This window comes from Cyrtonyx montezumae, unplaced genomic scaffold, assembly GCF_038088225.1.
Source record: "Cyrtonyx montezumae isolate F1298 unplaced genomic scaffold, pur_monq_1.0 scaffold_4, whole genome shotgun sequence".
Taxonomy (NCBI): Eukaryota; Metazoa; Chordata; class Aves; order Galliformes; family Odontophoridae; genus Cyrtonyx; species Cyrtonyx montezumae.
In genome coordinates, this window is record NW_027072045.1 from 6,383,887 (window position 1) to 6,404,561 (window position 20,675).

A 20,675-nucleotide genomic window follows, 5' to 3' on the forward strand; every position below is an offset into this window, starting at 1 on the left:
TGTCTGGAAGGCCATCTTGCTTCATGGCTTATGTGTAGCAGCTACTTCAAAAGCAAAGGCTGACTTCCATCACCAACTCAGCATCTTCCAGTTACCTAGGCATAATCCCAAAATCTGGCAATTGCCTGTCCGTCTTTGACAATAGCCTTGTATGTGTGGCAGGTAATAGGTTTTTCTCACCACAGCAAACACACAGAGGTGTGATTTCATCAGTTGCAACTTGAGATCAGTGTTACAGTCTCGTGGAGAGAGAAGCAGTGTTCTGGATGGGTTGGTTTGTTCCTGAGGAAACACAAATCCACCTGCTAAGAGAAAGTGGCAGGAGGGGAAAAGAGGAAGCAGCAGAGCTTCCACTCGGTTTTGTGAGAGCCTCGGCCTCTTCCATGTAGCCCTGCGGATGCTTGGCTTTTAAATAAGTGTTTCTGAAGCACCTTGCAACGGTTTAGCTCCATCTGTGATTCAGTTTTCTCCACAGCAGTGGCCAGCTTCCTTCTGCAAGAAGTGCATTCCTTTAGGCAAAGCGCACTGTGAGGAGAGGCAAATTCCTCAGGCTGCGAGCAGAGTGTGGATGACATTGCAAAGGGAAGGACAGCAGTCTAGGCTGATCTTTTTCAAAAGGAAAACATTGGGTCGCAGCTAAAAGCTGAGAGCACCTGAATCCAATGTTCTGCGTAGGAAAGCAAAGAAATCTGGAAACCGACTCTATTTCGGGCTAATAGCATTTTGCTGGGCTTTGGGGGAGCGCCGCGTAGTATCGACTGTGGGAAAACCACTAAACAGTTCTCTGTTTGAGCCATCTGTCACGCACGCGGGACATATGTTCGCCCTGTTTGTGCGGGAGCCAAGTGAAAGCCGATACATGCGGGCCGGGCCGGGCACCGCGGCCGCTCTCAGGACCGCCCCGGGTCTCCGCCGCTCGGGCTGCCTCTCCGGATCAGCTTCCCCGCCCGCGGCGGAGCTCCGTCCCAGTTTCCCCGGCCAAACTTTCCCAGCCGCCGGCAGCACCTGTGCGCAGCTCCCGGGCGAGAAGCGGCACCGCCTCCACGCCCCGCGCGCAGGCGAAGGAATAAAGTTGCGGCTCCGAGGAGCGGACGCGTCCCCTCCCGCAGGGCTCGGGCGGCTGTCAGCGCCTCTTCCCCACCAACCCCTCCCTGTGAGCGCTCGGTCCCTCCCCGGGCACGGGCGCTGCCCACCCAAGGAGGCGCCCGGCGCTGCTGCCCCGCTGCCGCCGCTCCGCACGCGCACACACACACACACACACACACACACATACACACACACACACACGCGCATACGGTGCGTGCGCCTCCGGGAGTCAGCGCCTCCGCGCTCAGGTTGCTCAGACCTGAAATCTACGGGGAATCTCAGCGTTCTGATCGCCGCTCCTGCTGGTGGAAGGGGTGAAGAGGAGTGATTTTTTTTTTTTTTTTTAATACATTATTTATTTATTTCCCCCCCCACACGCCTTTTATATTCAATGGATCGGAACTTGGAGTCTTTGCACCTCGGCGGTTTTGGAATATCTACATGCTGAGCCTCTTTGTTGCGGCACATCGGCTCGTTCGGGGGAACCATCCGGAGACGGCACGATGTTACTCGCGCTCGTGTACTTGGCTCTGCCCTTAGCCGGTAAGTTGTGCGGGTGCTCTGAGCCCCATGGAGCAGGGCAGGGGAGGGGAGGTTTGCGGGATCGGGAGCCCGGTGGCTGTCAGCCCCTCCGTTCGGGCAGAGGAGTGAAGTTTCCACTAGTTTGCACGGCTCTGCCTCTCATCGCTCGGCCGCCGCGCTCTGCGAGCTTTGCGAGATGACGGGCTGAGCTACTTTGCCTTGCTGCGCTGGGCTCTCGCAAGTCGCAGGTAAACTTTTCGTTCTTAATGAAAGAAGGCTGCTGAGGGGACGAGGAAGGTGGCAGCAGCCGGTGGGGGCTCGCCCCCACCCCCCCAGCCTGGCAGCCTGCCTGCCTCAACGCCCGCATCTCTTGGGGAGCGCGGCGGGGGCACGGCGGTGCGGAAAGAGTTAATGTAATTTGCTTTGTTCTCATGCAAAAGCATCGGGATGGGGAGGAATGGAGGAGCGTGTGTGTATGGGGAGGGGGGAGACCGTCAATTCCCCTTTTAGGATACGTGTAGTAAGGAAAAAGGTGTAGAGCCTTTGGAAAGTGACTGACGCAGAAAGGAGGCTGAGATCAATCAGAGCGGACGCGTCTCTCGCTGAGCGGCTGTGCTGTTGTTGGTGGCTGGGATGGAAATCACTGCACGAAGTGATTTCCGTCGCGGAAAGTCGAGCTGAGTGCTTAACCCCGCAGTTGAACGCGGGAGAGGGAAGGGTATTTGTTTCAGCAAAGCGGATCCGGGCAGTGATGAAGGCTCGTTCTGTCAGGCACGTTACCCCTGTGGGTTTTCGTTCCTTTTGGGTTTCCTCATAAATCGACCAGCAGGGTTAACGCGTGCCCTTCTTCCCTCGCGCTCCCACTAAAGCGGATCTCACGGTGAGAAGCCCACGTGCTTTAGGCCGGGGCCGTGCCCCGAGCTTCACCAGGTGATGTCCGTGGGTTTCACGCAGGGAAACGCCTCGTGCTTCCCGGGCACCTGCCCCGGGGCCCCGCTTCTAGCAGCCCCATCCCTCAAAAAGTGTGTGTGTTGGTTTGTGTCTCCTCTTTCCAGACGTACTTCTGTCGGCAGAAGTGAGCGGGCTGCCCGGAGGGGACCGCCTCGACTGTGTGAAAGCCAGCGATCAGTGTCTCAAGGAGCAGAGCTGTAGTACTAAATACAGGACACTGAGGCAGTGTGTTGCCGGCAAAGAGAGCAACTTCAGCCGGGCGACGGGCCTGGAGGCGAAGGATGAATGCAAAAGCGCCATGGAGGCTCTCAAGCAGAAATCTCTGTACAACTGCCGCTGCAAGAGGGGCATGAAGAAGGAGAAAAACTGCCTGCGCATTTACTGGAGCATGTACCAGAGCTTACAGGGTACGTTGCAAAACACAGAAACATTTCATTCCCCCTAATGCAGGGTGGCTTCCCAGCCCCTCGCATCTGCAGCTAGCTGTTGCCACTGAGGCTAAGCCGAGGGTCTGACCTCGTCATTCACATTGTGCACTTCAGCTGCAAACTGAGGACCTTTCATCCGGCTCGAGAACAGCTGCTGCTCCATCTCCTGTTGTTGGGAAATCCACAATGAGGCTTTCCTCCAGGGGACCCAGCTGACCTTTCTGAACCAGAGTCAAACCAGGGCATTAGCAAGTGCAAAAGCTATAAAAACAGTCGTTGGGAGACGTTTCCCAGTATTTCAGCTCCTTAATTAGGACTCACCTAACAAGATCACAGGACACTGAAACTGTTAAATCTAAGACGAGGAGGAACATTGTTTTAAAAAAAGTTTATTGTTTCTGGTGTTTGCTAGCAGAAAAGAGAAGTTTGCGCTTCCTAGAGCAGGTAGAAGTGCCAGTTAGGAGTGACAGTGAGTGACTTGTGACTTCTGTTTTGTGACATTGATGTCACTGGCAAGCTTCCCATAGCCTGCTGAGAACAGTCAAGTCCTTATGCGAGATGTATCATTTTTTTATCCCAGTTTTGCTCTGGCTCAGGAGTTGAAGATGCTGTCCTGCATTTCCACATGGTCCCCACTTAACTATTTTTTGTGTACTGCAGAAGTCATCCCTTTCTGTTCATTTATCCAGTGGGAAGATTGTCATGAGTCAATATATGTTCTAGCTTTTATAATAAATTGCACTACTCTTGGGCATTTTCTGCATCATAAATAAATTTCTCTTCCAACAGTATCTTGTTAAGAATGTTTTGTTTCAAAGATGCTCATTTTTTGTCTGTTACCTGGGCTGCTCCTCTATTAGAGTAGCTGCTCCTCTGTTAGTGTAGTAAAGAAGAACTTCCCTGCTACAGCTTCTCTCCTTCAGGTAAATTGAGATGGGACAGATGATGTCAGGCTGATATCATACTGTCCCTGCAAAACAAATCATGACCTCATCCATGCAGGAAGGAGAGAAAAGAGCTTGTGATGGGGATAAACAACTTGCTTCTTTCAGGTGTTTGTATAGAGAAGTAGCCATGCAAATAAATTAACAGGAGGTTACCTATTGCTATTACAGAGTAACTTCATTTGGTAGTCATCAACAGAATCTTAGCTGGATTTGTTGTATTAAAAAAAAAACCCTGAACTTATTTTTTGTCTTTAGGAAATGACTTGCTTGAGGATTCCCCCTATGAACCAGTTAACAGCAGGCTATCAGACATATTCAGGCTAGCACCGATTGTATCAGGTAAGCAGACTTAAAATTCTTCAACTGAAACATGAGTTGAGTTATGGAACTTCCATAACTCATGGAACAGAACTCTCTGAAGTAAAGATAAGTGTTGGTGACTTTCTGGATTTAAGAAGTTCATAATATAGTTGGTTTTGTGGTAATAATTACAGCTGAAAGAGTTCTTGGCAGGACTGCAGTTTGCATTCTTCTTGAGTCATTCTTGACAATAAATGCTAAATGTTCCTGTAGGTGGCAATCTGATTCCCCGTGTTCCTGATTTACAAATCAGTTCCTTTTTGGGAATGTGGTCAGTGCAAATTACCTCCTGTTGACATTCATGAACATCAGAAGATAATCTTTCAAATGTTTTCTTTAGGGAATGCTTTATGGTTTCATACATTTTTGTTTAAAAAAATCAAAAATTAGGCTTGTCATGTTTTCTGGAACTGCTGGCTGTTTTATGAGCCAATTTACCACTTCTTCCATTTATTCCTCTTAATTTTTTGTTGTTTTGTGCCTTTCAGAACTTGCTTGTAGTGATTAGAATATGTTATTCATTAATTGAATTATGCTGTTTGTTTGTATCAGACTAAGTTACACTCGTTTTGGATGATGTTTATTGAAACAATGAATTTGGAGCATTCACAGTCGTTGGAGGTTGGAATTGATATTCTTTTTTCACAGTTTCAGAGTGTCTTATAAGGGTGTGGTCTGTACTCAGGACTTTGGTTTAGTAAGGAAATGGAATGTGCACAATGGATTATGCATGTTCCACACATGTGCACAATGTAACACGATGATGTTAAACTGTTGTTAACTGACATCCCACAGATAAGCATTAGTAGATTGCTCTTCAAAAGAAAAGAACAGAGAGAATGGCTTGACCAATTTTCAGCATTACTTGCACTTGTTAGGACCTTAAGTCTCATTAAAAGCTGGGGGATGTAGGTTGTTAAGTATTTAATGGTACAGATTTTCAAAGGCCTATAGATGCATAAAATGTAGATAACTGCCCATTGGGATTTTCAGAAAGGGCTAAGTGATTTAAATAGGTGCTAGATGCCCAGGCATTTAAAAAAAATTCTAAGTGCTTAATGCATCTTTAGGTATCTTAATGCCTTTGAAAATCAGCCCTCTAGTCACTTTTCAAAATGTAACTTCAGATCCAAATTGCATGCGTCTTTTGAGAGCATTACCTTAGTTTGGTGATAAGTCTATTGCAGGAATAGGGAGAAAAATAATTTCTGAAGAAAGTTAATTAATTTATTTATCATTTAAAAAGCAACGATAACAACAACAACAACAACAAAACAAACAAGAAATGTATTACAAAAAGACAATGTATTAAATGTATTAAAAAAAACAACTCAATGTATTACAAAAGCAGGACAAAAACAATGCAGGTGTTCTCAGCTGATTTCTTAAATGAAAGGGGCAAATTCTAACCTGCCTTTGCAGTGTTATGATGGCTATTGAAATACCCTCTGGCTTTCTGTTACTTATTAGATTGGCCACTTACTTACAAAGTAATTAATTTTCTTAGGAATGCGGTAAGTTTCTCTACTTGTTGTAAAGCAGGACAGGTGACGTCTTTCCTACCATGGCCACTTGGGATGTTGGTGGACTGGTGAGGACTCAGTGTTACTGGTGCACCACAAGTTCCAGTTCACTTTGCTGGGAGTTTCAGTCTAACAAGGCTTGGAGGCCAAGATTAGCAGGGAGCAAAGGGAAGGTGTCATACAGAGAAAAAACACCACTGTTCGGAAACGTTGTCATTTTAAGGAAAAAGATTAGCAAAAGCATTTTTCTTATAGTCATGGTTACTGCTGCATGTAATGTTCTTTAAAGCTGCCTGGGCTTAGAGTTTTGTAGGGCTCTGCAACATACCCAAACACCAGAACACTGTAAGATTTTTTTTTTATATCTTCATTTAAACAAACAAACAAAACCCTGTGCAAGCAATGTTGGCAGGCATTTCCCAACTGCTAATACAGTCATTTGTGCTTATAGATGTTGCTGCTGTGTTCCTTCTCATTAAGGTTACTTGACTGTAATTAAAAGCAGAGTTTAACCCTTATATCTCAGATAGGTTGCTCTGTGGTACTGTATGACTTGGTATGTATCAGAGCTTCAGCTGCGCTTTTGTTTATTTTTTTACTTTTTTTTGAGACAGTATAGCAAATCACAATAGTTGTCTTCTATGGTTTGTAGGGTGGGAAGGAAACATTTGCCTAAGATGACTGCTTTGTCTGTTACATAAGTCTTTTGAAGCATACGCAAGTCAAAGGAACGGAGGACAGTTTTTAAAAGCAGTTAAATTTGGTGTGATTTTGCTCTGAAAGAAGTTCAATTTTGTTTCCTTTACTTAAATGGAACACTGTTTTCTCATTAGTTGTTGAAGCATCGATATGTTCACTTAAAACACAACGCAGGAATGTATTGCTCAACCTGTTACTACGTTTGTAGCTTCTCTCAAGTTCCCATTAACCTAACAGGAATGAATGATGTGGTCACGCTATTAAAATGAAGCTTTATTTTATGCTTCTAAGTAGCTTGTGTTGTACTGGGACTAGGGGTTTAATTACTCTGGAATTATAAAGGCAAAGTGTTCTCTATAAACTACAGAGCAATGTTCAACAACACTGTTTTAAATGTTCAACAAACTGTAACATACAGAAGAAAATAGAAAGAGGGCTAAAACAAGTGTGAGCTCAGTGTTTGATTTACTTGTGAAAATGTATCCTGTGTATTCAGAATGGTCCCTGAACTTCCTTCCTTTCCATCTTAGACCAGGGTTCAGCTCTTTCTATGAAGCTAGTCCTCTGATACCTCACATTGCCAAATCCAGGACTGAGAGCCTTCCCTGTTGAAGGGTAGGGCTGTCTTATTCTTCTGATTCCAGTGTGTCTGATTTTTCTTTAGAAATACTGTGTCTGATGCAGCACTTCTGTCTCAAGGTTGTGAATTATTCTAGTAGGCAGCTCTTGAAATTACTGAAGACCTCTGTGTGTGTTTCAGAGTAACAGATTTGGGTTACTTATTGTGATGTATAAGCTTTTTGCTAAAACAGCCATTTTTGCTTAAATCTTAACAGCTTCTGAGAGGTGAAAACATTTTAAGGCCCTTGACTTCTATCACAACTATAGTAAAGGAAAAATCTGTTGATTGGATTTTAGAGTTGAGTTTCACACCAAATTAACAGTACATGCTTGAGTTGGTTTGTCACTTTCAAAGCTATCTACAGCTTTGCACTACCTGGGGAACAGCTTGGTTCTTGAATTTATATTTTATTTGACATTGACCCTAATAACTGGAAGATATCTTACTATTTTGATATCAGCTGATACAATGTAGTTGTCATCTCAGTGGCTTTGTGTATCTGTGGAAATACTAACAGAATAAAATTTTCTGAAATATCTCATTAATTTCAATGCAAGATTGAGAGCCACTAAAGCCAAACAAAAAGCCTTAAGCCATGGCTGTGAATTGGTGTGGACAGAATACTTAATGTTAAATAGACTTGAATATTTAGATAAACATAATTGGGATGGCATAGTGTTGTCTGCCTGTGGATTCATTTTGATGTTACCTACTTAATTATAGGCTTAATTATCCATTGTTCAGTCTTGTCTATCTTTATTTTACATCTGCAGTGTTAAAAATACTCTAATTTTTGTTGCATGTTATTTAAGATTATTTCTTAAAAAGAAATTGAAGCTTTGCTAGTAATCTGTGGAGAAGTGGCTGTTCACGTGCAGCTGCACCTGTTGTTTCTAGTTGTTAAAGTGCAAGACAACTAGAAATTAACAATTTTTTTTTCAATACATCTTTTTAACGTTTTTTAAACTGTTGTTTTTTATTTTTGCAATGTGTGTTGCATGACTAACAAATGAGAGAGAGACTGGCTTGCATGTTTGTACCTCAAAAAGGAGTTTCCTGATTCTGAGTGTCTCATAAGAGGCTGTTTACCCTTCAAAAACACTGTAAATCTGCTATTCCAAACAGTATGTGGGAGCTTACATTTAGAAAGGGGCATCAGAGAATATCCTGAGTTGTCAGGGACCCACACTGATCATCAAGTCCAAGTTCTAGCTCCACACAGGACCCAAAAGCAAACCATGTCTGAGTGTTGTCCAAATGTTCTTGGGCTCTGGCAGGCTTGGTGTCATGACCAAGGGGAGCCCAATCCAGTGTACACTTTATTATTGTAAATTTCTTAATTAAAAAGGAGAGTTCAGTAGATACCACAGCACACAGGGTTTCTTGCTGGGTTGGAACAATGTGAGTAGCAGAGCAGCTGAAGTTAACAGGTTCAGGTGGTGCACTGATAAGCTGTAAGTACAGATGCAAGCAATAATGATCAGCAAGTTGGTTGTAGTATTTTGGAAGTTGAAACAATTGGCAGTGCTGGAATTCTCAGAAGGGTGTGATGCTGGTGGTGTTTAAATTTGTCGGTTCATGTACATTCTGTAGGATACTTAAGGATTTTGTAGAAATGGGTTTGGGTTTCCTTCAAGGATCTCTGCATGGTTCAGAAGGAAGGAGTGGGTTAGTAGTCTTGACATTCTTCTGAGCTATTGGAAATCTTGCAGGTGTCTTGTATCATTAGAGTTCACAGAGCAGTGTGTAGGACTGGGAAAGAATGAACCTCAGTATGGAGGGACTACAGTATGAACATCAGGATGGAGAAAGGCTGGAGTTTTTCAAAATGTCTTCCTAGTCCTTCTGCTTAAGACTCATAGTTTTCCTTTCTCTCATCCCTTCTCTTTTTTCTACTTCTCTAACATGGGGTTCACAATGAGCAAACTCCATGTCACTGAGTATTAGTAGTATGCCTAAACTTTAGTAGCTCTGAAATTATTTTAATCAATAATTGATTGTGTTTCCCCATACACTTTCACAATTCTTGTACAAATGTAAGAGCTGTGTTCCAGGTAGCAGGTCTCTGAACCTCCAACTCTCGTGTAGTTCTTTTTTTTTCCCTATGTGCTAAATAACTTCTCTTTCATGGAATCCACAAAAATTGTTTTGTTCTGTGCTGTTTTCTTAATCTTTTTTTTCCTTAGATTTTACAAAAATTACAAAAAAAATACAAGTCAGAGTCTTTGTCCTTGCTGACAGAATCACCGCCTTTTCTTTTTGGAGTTTGCAGTGTGTGAATTAGTGGCTTATGCAGTGAATAAATACTGTATGACATCCCCAATTCCTGAAGCCTGAGGCCTCTAATCCTATTCCAAAATGTGTGTATTTCAAATGCTACATATTTTTGTAATTTAACAGTATATTTTTCTTCAGTCATTTCTATAAGAATATTTGCAGTGCCACCTTTCTACAAAGGCAATTTAATTTACAAGGTACTAAATATCTCAATTTCTCATGACTGTTTACAATTCTCTTATTAGCTCTTGCCTTTTATATTGTTGCATTTTTTTATTTACAAAAATGAGATATTTCTCGTTACTTACCTTGCACATTCACCCAATTTCATAAACAATAAACCAGATCCTATTAAGTTAATAGGAGTCTTGCAATCTGATTCTGTTCCCACTGAAATAAGCATAACACATCAAGATCTTTTTATTTGATTACGAAGTATTCTGTTTCCTGTTGTAATTTTTTGGCTTAGTTCTGGTTTTCTGATGTGCAGTTTAGCCTTTTGAATCAGAAGAGTGAAAATGTGTCAGATGCACAGATATATTTTCCTTTGTAAGATAATCTGTGTTAATGAGAATAATATATTTTGGAACCAATATTTAATACTGTTGCTACAGTTGTAAATCTAGTGTAAGTCTCCAGTGAGAATTAGTGACCCTTTGTCTGTTGCAAGAAAAAAAACAAACCAAATGCAGGCATCTATTTTAGCTGCATGTAACAGAATTAAAATAGTTTGACAAAGATAAATCTAATATGACCATGTACGATGTTTATGTTCTTTGACATTTCTGTGTGCAGATTTTCTTTGGAGAGTCAACCAGGCTGGCTTCCAGTCAGATAACAAGTTATCAAGGCTGCATAGATACTAGTTACTGATTTCCACTTCTGCCATTTTCATAATCAGATTGGACTTCATGCACACAAAAAAATTGCTTTGGTGACTGTTGGCTTGCAGGAGCTCTTTGAATTTCCTGTTTTCTACGTTTCTTGAAGCTTGATCTGATTTTGAGAAGGGAATTAAGTACCTTGCTGAAGTAACTGATTGGCTTATAAAGGCAGCGTGTATGCACTTTAACTTCAGGAGGAATATGGGCACAGAAACACCAAGTAGGTATAAGCAGATCTTGCACCATATTTATTGCCTTGGTGAGGCTACTGGAATTTTTTCGCTAATATCTTTGAAGATCTATTGGGAGTAAAAGTTCTGTCTTCTTCAGATCTTTTGTACAGCACGTCTTTGAGCAAATGTAGAGTTGTTGCTTGTCCCACTAGTCTTGGCAGGGCTTGTCAACCAGTGTCAACACGGAAACAAGGTGAAAACCATTTCAAGAAAGGAGGAAGCATATGGTGATACAGCACAAGTATTTTTGCATGAATATTCAGCATCTCTTTGAATGCTGGGAGCAAGAGAGAACATGTAGGAGTCTTGAAGGAAACTCAGAGGAGAGAGTGTTCTCCTGGAGCCAACAAAAGTGTTGTGAGGCAGGCTGAGGGAGCTGGACTTGTTGAGCCTGGAGAAGAAAAGGATCTTAGAAGACCTCTTTGTGGCCTTTCAGTACTTGAAAGGAGCTGATAATCAGGAGGGAGGCTGACTTTCTACATGATCTGATAGCAACAGGCCAAGGGCGAATGGCTTTTGTTGCAGTTTAACCTGACAGGTGGCTAAGCAGCACACAGCTTAATCCTCCCCTTCCCTGTGAGATGGGAGAGAAAATTATAAAAAAAAATCAACAAAATAAAAGTTGTGGATTGAGATAATAAATAATTTTAAGACAAAGAAAAGGAAAAGGATAGTAATTATGACATACATATAAAGTATATAATAATTGATGCACAAGCAATTGCTCACTACCCCCCACTGATGCCCATCTAGCCCCCTGAGCAGCAGCAGAAGATACCTTAACTTCTATCCCCTTCAAAACTCCTTCCCCCCCATGATATCATTGCTGTGGAATATCCCTTGGGTCAAGTTAAGTCAATGGCCTTGGCTGTGTGTGCCACTGCTTGTTAGCGACTATAAACATTGGTGTGTCATCAACCTTGTTTTTCTGCTAAAATCAAAACATGACATACCAGACACTCTGTAGAAAACAGTTCCATCCCAGCTGGAACTAAGACAGCTTTAAACTAAGGAGGGAGGATTTACATTAGATGTTATGGGGGAATTTTTCCCACAGGGGGTGATTATTTACTTGCACAGGCTGCCCAGAGAATCTGTGGGTGCCCCATCCCTGGAGGTGCTCAAGGCCAGGTTGGATGCAGCTCTGGACAATTTGTTCTAGTGTCAGATCTAATGTTGGGTTGAAACAAGGTGGTTTTTAAGATCCCTTCCAACCCCAAACATTCTATGGTTCTAGGACTGATTTATAAGCATGACTATTCTTTCTGCTTATCGTGTACAGTGCATCCAATGAAGCACATCTTTGTCTTTTGTCTCAGATAGCATTTTGGACAGAATTGCCATCCCTTTTGTCTACATCTTCACAGAAAAGCTTCAGCTATAGTGTGGTGGACCAGATATCAAATGATGAAATGCGTATGCATTTTTGAGCATCAAATTGTAGAGCCTTCTGTTTCTCGTTACAAGCCAACTTTATGGCTTGTCTAACTACCACACTATTTGTGAAACAGAAGCAGAGGCATGCAGGTATCTGTAGATATTGCAGGGACACTGGTGGAGTTACTTTGAGATATGGGGTGCTTTTCTTCTGAGCAGAGAAGCAGGGTCTAGCCACCTGTGGGGAGAGATACAGCAATATCAAGGACTTGGTGAGCAGGAGGGGTTGTTGGCTGCAGAGGGGCCAGAGGGACACAGAACTCACAAAGAGCTTCAATTTTCTGCCAGGTGTCTACAAACTGCTGTGTTGCAGGGATAAGGGGTTGGACACAGCAGCCCCATTAGCATGAGATGGTGAGAGCCTCTGACAGGTCAGTGGCACTGCAGTGGTGCATCTGCTGGCAGGCCTGGCCAGAGGAGATGCCAGCGCCGATTAGGAGCCTCTGTATGGCAGCCTTCCTCAGTAGGCTTGTCGATAAGATGCATCCCCCTGTGAAATGCAGAGAACAATGCCAAAAAGAACAGCATCCTGCAGCCTTCTGTCTCCTGATGGCACAGCAAGGTGCACATTATGGCAAGTGATTTGCACTCTGGCTCTTAACATTACAAGTATTTTAAAACTTTATTTTTATAACTCTCTTTGTGTTTGATTCTCAACGATAACTTTGGCAGTGTTGGAAAACCCAGTGGTATCTGTCAGGAGTTGACAGTATGTTAAAAACGCTGAGAGTAAAATGCGTGTATGTGATGAAAAGAAATAAGAATTTCTCATCTGTAAGGCAGAACTTTTGTGATAAGCGTCATACGTTTCTTTTTTTGAGCTGTGCATTATGTTATCTTAACCTTGGAAAGGAGTGTGTTTACAGCTTTCATTTTAGAAATGTGATGAATCTGTTGACTAAACTAATTCTGTAATTATTTTATATTAGTGTTTTGGTATTATTTTGACATTACTGCATTTTCTTTGGATGAGACTAATGCAACGGTGCTATCAATACAGTTAGGGCATTAACACAATTAAGCTATTTTCTGAATAGTTCTTTAGTTACTGTGATGCTTTGACAATTTTTATGTCAGACTATTGTCCTGTGCAATCTTCACTCAGCCGAAAATTTAGCGTGAGAGATGCATGGCACAGTGTAATGGCACAGAGATAGCTCTTCTTGCATAGAAATTTGCAGAAATGATGGGTTGTAAAGAGAGTTGAAGATATCAAACTATTTGAGTAGGAACCCATAAATAAAGATGCTTTTCTGCATTCACTGGTTACGTGATTTTATCACTGTCTGGTGTCCACAAAATACATCTTCCCATTAAAGTTTTGTCATGCAGCCAATGAAGTTCAGAAGTGTTAAAAGCTTCCCATCTCTTCCTTTTTAATTCTGTGCCCTAAATTCAGTATTAAGGCTCGGTTCAGCAAAACCAGTTCTCCCCCTTCCTTTTATGACCAGCTCCTCTGTGTTCTCCTGCCTGATGACTTTGCTATGTGTTCTGCCTCTGCCCCCTTCCTGCTCTCCCCATCTCTGCTCCAATACCTCCCCATCTTCCCCTGCCTCTGCTGATGTGACACCCCTTCTCTTTGAAGGCTGCCCTTAAACTGTGTTTTCCGGCTTTCTCCAAACCGTTCTCTCACCCTCTGCATAAGGATTTTAAGAGGTAGACTAATAAAGTAAATTGTTCCCGAGTAATGGTGCTAATAAAGACTGACTTCCTACAAATTTGTGTCGTCGTTTTCCTGGATGCCCCATTCTTTGCACAGGCAGAGCTCCTATTTTCTGTCTCTGTGCTGTGCCTCTTCCCAGATATTCACTCATCACTTTGCTTGTGTGTAATTCTGTCCCACATCTCTGGTCTCTGTGGGGCAGCAGATGTCATGGCTGAGTGGGTGTTAGGCATATGGGTATGTGTACTGGCACCTTCTCTGTCTTGGAGCCAGAGAAGCATCCGCCTTCTCTTCAGCAGGCAGATCTGCTCGGTCCATCTCCTCCATGCTAGTCTGCTGTTTGTCATGATGTTCCTAATAACTTTCTATTCATTCCTCAGTCTTGTCTGAATGTGGCCTATGGGTTAAAAACTTGCTGAGAGCTTTCAGGAGTGTGGAGATCAGAGAGGAGACCAATGCTGTATTTACCTACATTTCCATGGAAAACTAGGATTAAAAAAAAAAATGTGATCCCTGTCATATTGCTAAGCATTAGACTGTGACATATCTCATCTTATTCTCGTCTCATAAAATGCCTACTGTGTTGTGCAAGTGATATAAATAAACATGCAGCGGACTTGGAATGTACAGGCAATTAAGTGCAGTTGATGGATGTCAGTTGTATTGGATAATTGAGGATCTCAGGATTCTTAAAATGGGAAATAATTCATGCATTTAGGTTGCGTAGCATGAAGATTATTTATTCAGATTCAGAAATTAGACAAGAAAGGAATGGCCTGTCCAAAAGCTGTCCTGTGTGAACCCGTATATCACATTTAATTGTTTGAATAATACTGTATCATATTTACAGATGCCATTGTGCTTCTCAGAGCCGTCTCTTCTTGATGGAATATGTTCATAAAAAAACATCAAGGAAGATGGTATCTGCCTTTTGATGGTAGTTCCAAGGAATTCATGCCCAAATACCCAAACTTTCCCAGGCTTGCCACTTGCAAATAGAGAGGAATTTGTTCTGCGCAGCAGTGGCTTTGCATTAATGAACGCTTAAGCAGCAGATTAAAATGTCTGTTTAAAAAATAGGTTAGGATTATATAATAACACAAGTCTGGGATACTAATAGCAGTGAAGATAATTTTATTGAGCAGATTAAGTGCAATTAGATCTCAACCACAGAATATTTAAATACAACACCGGATCAAAACCCAGTCCCTGCAGCTTTGCTTGCTTTCTCTCACACCTACAGGATCGGCACCTGACGGCAAAGTACATTATCATTTTTATTGTTGTTCATATTACATTGCCGTGGGAATGTACTTTGTGCTATCCATTAGGACCCAGACAAACAAGTCTTTTCTCCACACACACAGAGTCATGAAACAAGATGTGATTGAAGACAGCGAGGTGTCTGCACTATTTGAAATGCTATTATCAATCGGTAATTTGCTTGTCAGATTTCTTTAAAGAAATCTGCACAGATAAGGGCTGCTATAGTCTTCTCATGCAATAAGTCATGTGAATTTTACTTTTATGATAAACCGCTATGCTTGCTTCCTTCATAATCTCTATTTGCTTAAATTTAGTCTACTAAATGGTGAGAAGGGGACAAAAGCTTGCAATGGTTGATAACTCTTATGACCTGATGAAGTAACCTGCTTTGATCCTTGGAGAGGTCAAACTGTGTTTCTAAGCAAACGTTCCCCCAGGCTGCAGATGCGTGAGATGTCTCTTCCCATTGCCAAATGTCCCACCTTCACAGTAGAAAATTAAAGGAGACTTGTAAAGAAATGTGGTATGTTAGTGTATTTAATCCTGTCTATAAATCGGTGTGAGAATTGTTGAACGTAGGGTGTTGTTTCTTTTTTTTTTTTTTCACAATATAGGAATATCTCAGCAGCTGTCCTATGGTTTGGGTGGGAAGTCAATGTATTAATTCTCACTGCATTAATGTTTAGGGAGGAAAGCATGCAGTGTTTTTTTCATTTAGTAAATAGAGAGTAATTTGAATCTGACTTGCAGCTTCATTTGGTTCTTTAATACATTTCTGCTGTATAGCTAAACATAACTTATCTTCAAGCCCTTGACCTTTCCCTAAGAGCTGTGGGAAGATTAAAGAGCATGCTTGAGAATGAATTTAGAATTAACCTATTTTAAGAAAAAATGCTACCAAATGGATGCCTCAGCTTTCCCTAAATTGGTATTATATCTTCATTCCTACAAAATGTCCAGTCTGGCAGAGATGAGCCAAACAACACTCTGCTGGAGTAGGGCTCTGTTCTAGAAATGAGAAGGTAGTTTCATTTTTCATTCCCTGCTCAGTCCTTGACCTCTTTGTGGAAGCTGCCAACAAAGATGCCATTAAAGTGATGATTTCTGTAGCTTGGCTATCTATCCCATAAGATCCTCCCTCCCCTTGTCTTGTCTTGTGTAGTTCATCCTAGTGCTGTATAAATACTCTTGGTGATTACCCTCTTGGTCTGTGTTTAAATGTGTGACTAAAAGGTGAGGTTGTCGATATATTAAGGACATCATTAATGACATAACCATGACCATCAACTTCGAATAACTGTGACAGCTTTATTTATTTATTTATTCATTATTAAATGTGTTGGCATCTCTAGGCATCTTTTAAGTTATTGGATACTTCTGAAAACAGATGATTTTTACTGCCATCCACTGTAAGCAGCCACTCTGCAGCGTTCTTAATTATCTACATTAAATTATTCACTTAACAAGACAGAGACTGGCTGTACTTGTGAAGCTGTCATCTTTAGGGCTTAGGTACTGCACTGCTGTGCAGTAATTACACAGTCTGATACTAGCTTTCACTTATGCTAATTGCAGGTAAGCTTACAAATTCCTCAGATTATTAAAATGAGAGTTATCTTCCTCCTGTTGCATTCAGTCAAGGATTAAAATGTTACAAACTTTTGGCTCTGCTTGAATGAGAAAATGTCAGAATAAAAATCCTTCACGTTTCAATACTTTGAAAAGTTAAGAAAATGTGAAATATTATTTCATTGTGCCTGTTAAAATATATTTGTAGCACTACAACTGTATGGAGAGCCTTTTCTCATTTATCTTAAATCATATATTTTTTTGTGATTTAAATAGGCATTTAATCCTATATGGACTTAATAAAAGCAAAATTGTTAAGATAGTCGTTAAGTGGTGATACCTATGATACTAACAGGATGCAAAAAATTGATTTCATAAATGGTGTTTTCTCTAAACTTGTTCTCAGTTGGATCTTTGGGAAAAAAAAAACACAGTTTTCTGTGATGCAGGCAGTATACAATGTCTGGCCTAGAATGTGAAGAGCAATGTAATTTACAAGGCATGGAAGGAATACTTTTAACCCCAAAAAAGGATGAAATAAAGCAAATAGTTAGCTCCCCTTGAGCTAATTGAGGGACTCAGGATTGCTTTGTAAGAATGGATGTTTGAGCTTGTAGAATAATTAAAGTGGCTAGTTTCTGTCTTTAGCAAGAATGAGAAATATAATAAATGATAATGTATCTGGGCTGTATTGAAAAGAGCTCCTTGCCACTGCAGTATCAGAATGGGAGACATGTAAAGTGCTTGTAACAGATAGCTGCTCTATCTGCATAGCAGGCTGTACTGCTTCTGTGGCAAAGAGTGGCTCTGACAGATTAGGGTGATGATTTATAATGTTCCTGGGAGTGAGTGCTACATGTTGAACAAGATCAGAGACTCAAGAAGCATGTCACAGAGAATTAAGGTTTATTACTTATCCTTCTTCATGGTTTTCAGAATTGAAAAGGATTTATAATATTTAAAAGATGTTTAAACTCAGAAAACCTTGGTATTTCAGAGTAATACTTTACAGATCATATTTTCCCCAGATCTTAGTTGAGTGCAGTGGTTTAATTTTGGGTATTTTTTGTCGTGTGCTGTAATATGGTAACAGAAAAGTATCTTTGTAAAATTCTAGGAATTACTGTGCATATTAGGAACGATTTATTAGATATCAGAACTGAAAAGCTGGAAAGGTTTTTGGTTTGTTGTTGTTGTTGTTGTTTTTTGAACGTCTTACCTTCTTAGATGTATTACTGGTGTGCAGCGAGTGTATCGTTTTGAACTATTTATTTTTACAGAGTGGCAAAGTATTAAAACCCGTCTGTAAATCACGCTCCAGCTGTCGAGCAGCCAGGCTCTGGCCGGCTGCCAGCAGCGTGCCGCAGGTACTGGGGAAAAGAGGAGCACGTTTTCTTGGAGGTATTTTTACCACTGGGGGACTCCTGCTGTTCACGTTTCTCCTGTGCCTTTTTGGAGCCTCTCCGAAGAGCTTCGACGATGGAGTTGGTCAGAAGGACGTAGGGGTACCGGGGCTGCAGGAGGTGTGGTCAGCGTAGCTGTCAGAGAGAATGGTGTTAATTCTACCTGGCAAATGCGGCGTTCACCTAGTTTGTGTTACCCAAGTGTTATGCTTTGCTGCTTCTCTTCACATCTGGTGCCAGCTTGAGAGGCTGCGTGGTTTGTAGGAGATGTGGCTGAGTTCATTCTTTTGACAGTTTTATCCATAGCCTTTTTAAGGCCTGAGTGAGGAGGTGCTGCCAGGATTTTTTTTTTTTTCATATTAAATGTAAAAGCTGAGCTAATGTATATTTGGCAAACACAGGCACTTGGAGGTCAGGATGTTTATGACTTAGCTTTTTCTCTTTTGCACAGTTCCTTTCTGTCACAGGCTGGATATTCTAATCAAACACTCCTTTTCCAGTATCAGATATGAATTAATGTTTTACCAGTACCTAAGATCACCTTTGCTGATGCACTTAAAAATCTGACTAATACATGTATTAAAGGGAGAGTTTAGACACAAATGCATCTCTAATAATGGATCTGCCTTACTGAAAAGTTTCTTTTCATAAATCATTCAAGAGTTTTACTGAAAGGAAGGCTATTGGCTCACTTGTGTAAACTTCCAGACCTTTCCCCCAGATAGCTTTTTTCCATTGGAAAAAAAAGTGTTTATCCTAATTTCCTGCCTGTGCTGTGGACAGGCCATTCTGTGACTGTGTAGCTGTCCTCCTGCTAGGAGTTTTAAAAACCTTTACAGGTGGTATGGGCAGACCCCCAACTTTTGACACAGTGCTTTTTCAGAAGGGACCATACAGAAGTGAAAGGACCTGCAGTATATGGATCTGTTCTTACAACTGGCAGCAGCTGGCAATTTGTGAAGACCCAAACCTTCCCGCTTGTAATGCAGCATGCTGTCCCTACAACACAGGATATTTAGGTCAGCACGTTTTTAAAGACATCTAGAAAAGAAAGGCCAAATATTTTCACGGCAGTATTTGTTGCAGCCAGATTGTGAGCTCCGTCACAGTTCATTACGTTATGTTATTTCTTCTGTCCACAGCTGTAGCATCGCAGCAAAGTGAGTTCAGAGGTCCTGGTTAGTTGGAAACAGGGACACAGAAGTCCTTATCTCACATCTAGCTTTCAGAGCCTGTTTATTTTATTAAAGTTAATAAAGTGAATCATACTACAGATTGTCAATCATGCTTCTGTTTTGTTTCATGAAACAAAAAAAGGAAGAAGTTGTGTCTGCTTCATGAAGAAAATCTGTCTTTTGTTGTTTAGAGAATGTATCCTGTGATGACTGTCATACGGCATTAATTTTTATGCTGTACTTAGAATTTAAATACTTGAATTTCTGACAGTTTCTTTTCATGGGTGACAAGTAAATGTTGAATAATCAGTTGAAATTTATTTATTTTTTTAAATAACATCTGGACTGAGGCAGGCTAATGGAAGGGGAGAAAGCAACATTTTGTAATTTAGTAAAACTAAAACGTTTTTCAAATTCCTAATAGGAGGGCTTCACATTGTGTAGAAGACATGTTAAAACAGAAAAGGCCTCTGGTTGAGGATATGCAAACTCAAGAGTTGGCAACTTTTTCCTGGAGGAGAACTTGTTTCCCTGTCAATGAGTCTGGAGAAATGACAAGATTGCTTTCTAACTGGCTGCAATTCCATAAACTCTGATATATTCTAATCTGATCAATCTTGACGTAATGAAGTGTAAACCTTGTTCTAATTCTTGCTCTTTTCACTGGTTGTGGATTCGTCGCTAATGGGATACTTCGAGACGTGTTGCTGAGTTCAGTTAGATGTAGACCGGTCAATTTGCAGCAGCCATTTTCCAATCAAAACGACAGTTCTTAGGGCACCTGATAGACAAAGAGAAGTGATGCATTCGTTTTAAAGTGTGGTGTTTCATGGTGTCACATAGTACTGAATATATGTTGCAGTAGCAACAAAAAAATCATGTGTATATATATATATATATATATATATATGATTTTTTAAACCTGGAGGACTGATATCCATGAAATGAAATTATGAGAAATATTTAATGTAGCCTATTTTGTGTACTTAATCACAGGCAATTGTTTTCTCTTGCTTCTAATCATAGGACAGCTATTTCCATTCTATGATTAGGGTCATTTTTATGAGTCTCTCGGTTTCTACTGAGTCCCCAGTTGTTTTCCGTCAGCGCTGAATCAAGATCAGCTTCACTGGACCAGATTTGCAGACCTTCCTTAGGCAAAATTTTTGTTTAGATCAAGTCATGCTTGCCCAGTTAAGCTGTGGAATATAACCACTGTGAACAGTGCTGGATCTTTGTGTGTTCTAGATTGCAAATTCATCTTTAATTGCACTTTCTGGAACCCTGTGTGTGTTTGCCTACTTTATTCACACGTAAAAGGGGCAGTTATTGCCTTCTTTTTAACTTATATCTGTTCACTATAAAATTAAAAAAAGATATATTTTGCATTATTTTAGTCTGATTCTAAATTTTGTTTCTAATTGCTACGTAAAAGATCTTTGGTGCTACGAGGGTTTCCATGCAGTAGTCTCATGCCTCTGATAGATAATCCTAGACAGATCTCATCAGAAAACAGGGCATGTTCTTGATAATGATTCTCATTTTACAGCTACTGCTTCTTTGCTTTGAGCATTCTGGTAAGGAGCCTATGTCAACCAGAGTCAGGGAAATTGCTTCCAAGCACAAGAGA

At 41.2% G+C, this 20,675-nt stretch overlaps 1 protein-coding gene across 2 annotated transcripts in view; it reads left to right on the forward strand.

Moving 5' to 3' along the window:
- The first annotated feature begins 1,474 nt into the window (after nucleotides 1–1,474).
- GFRA1 (GDNF family receptor alpha 1) overlaps nucleotides 1,475–20,675 on the forward strand; it is a 136,265-nt gene continuing 117,064 nt past the window's right edge. Inside the window, exons 1-3 of one of the 2 annotated variants that reach the window (XM_065746083.1) lie at nucleotides 1,475–1,629; nucleotides 2,664–2,966; nucleotides 4,190–4,273. In XM_065746083.1, coding sequence (XP_065602155.1) covers nucleotides 1,590–1,629; nucleotides 2,664–2,966; nucleotides 4,190–4,273 — 427 coding nt within the window. In that variant the 5' untranslated portion in view covers nucleotides 1,475–1,589. The remainder of the gene's footprint in view (nucleotides 1,630–2,663; nucleotides 2,967–4,189; nucleotides 4,274–20,675) is intronic. The other variant, XM_065746082.1, reaches the window with a different exon arrangement.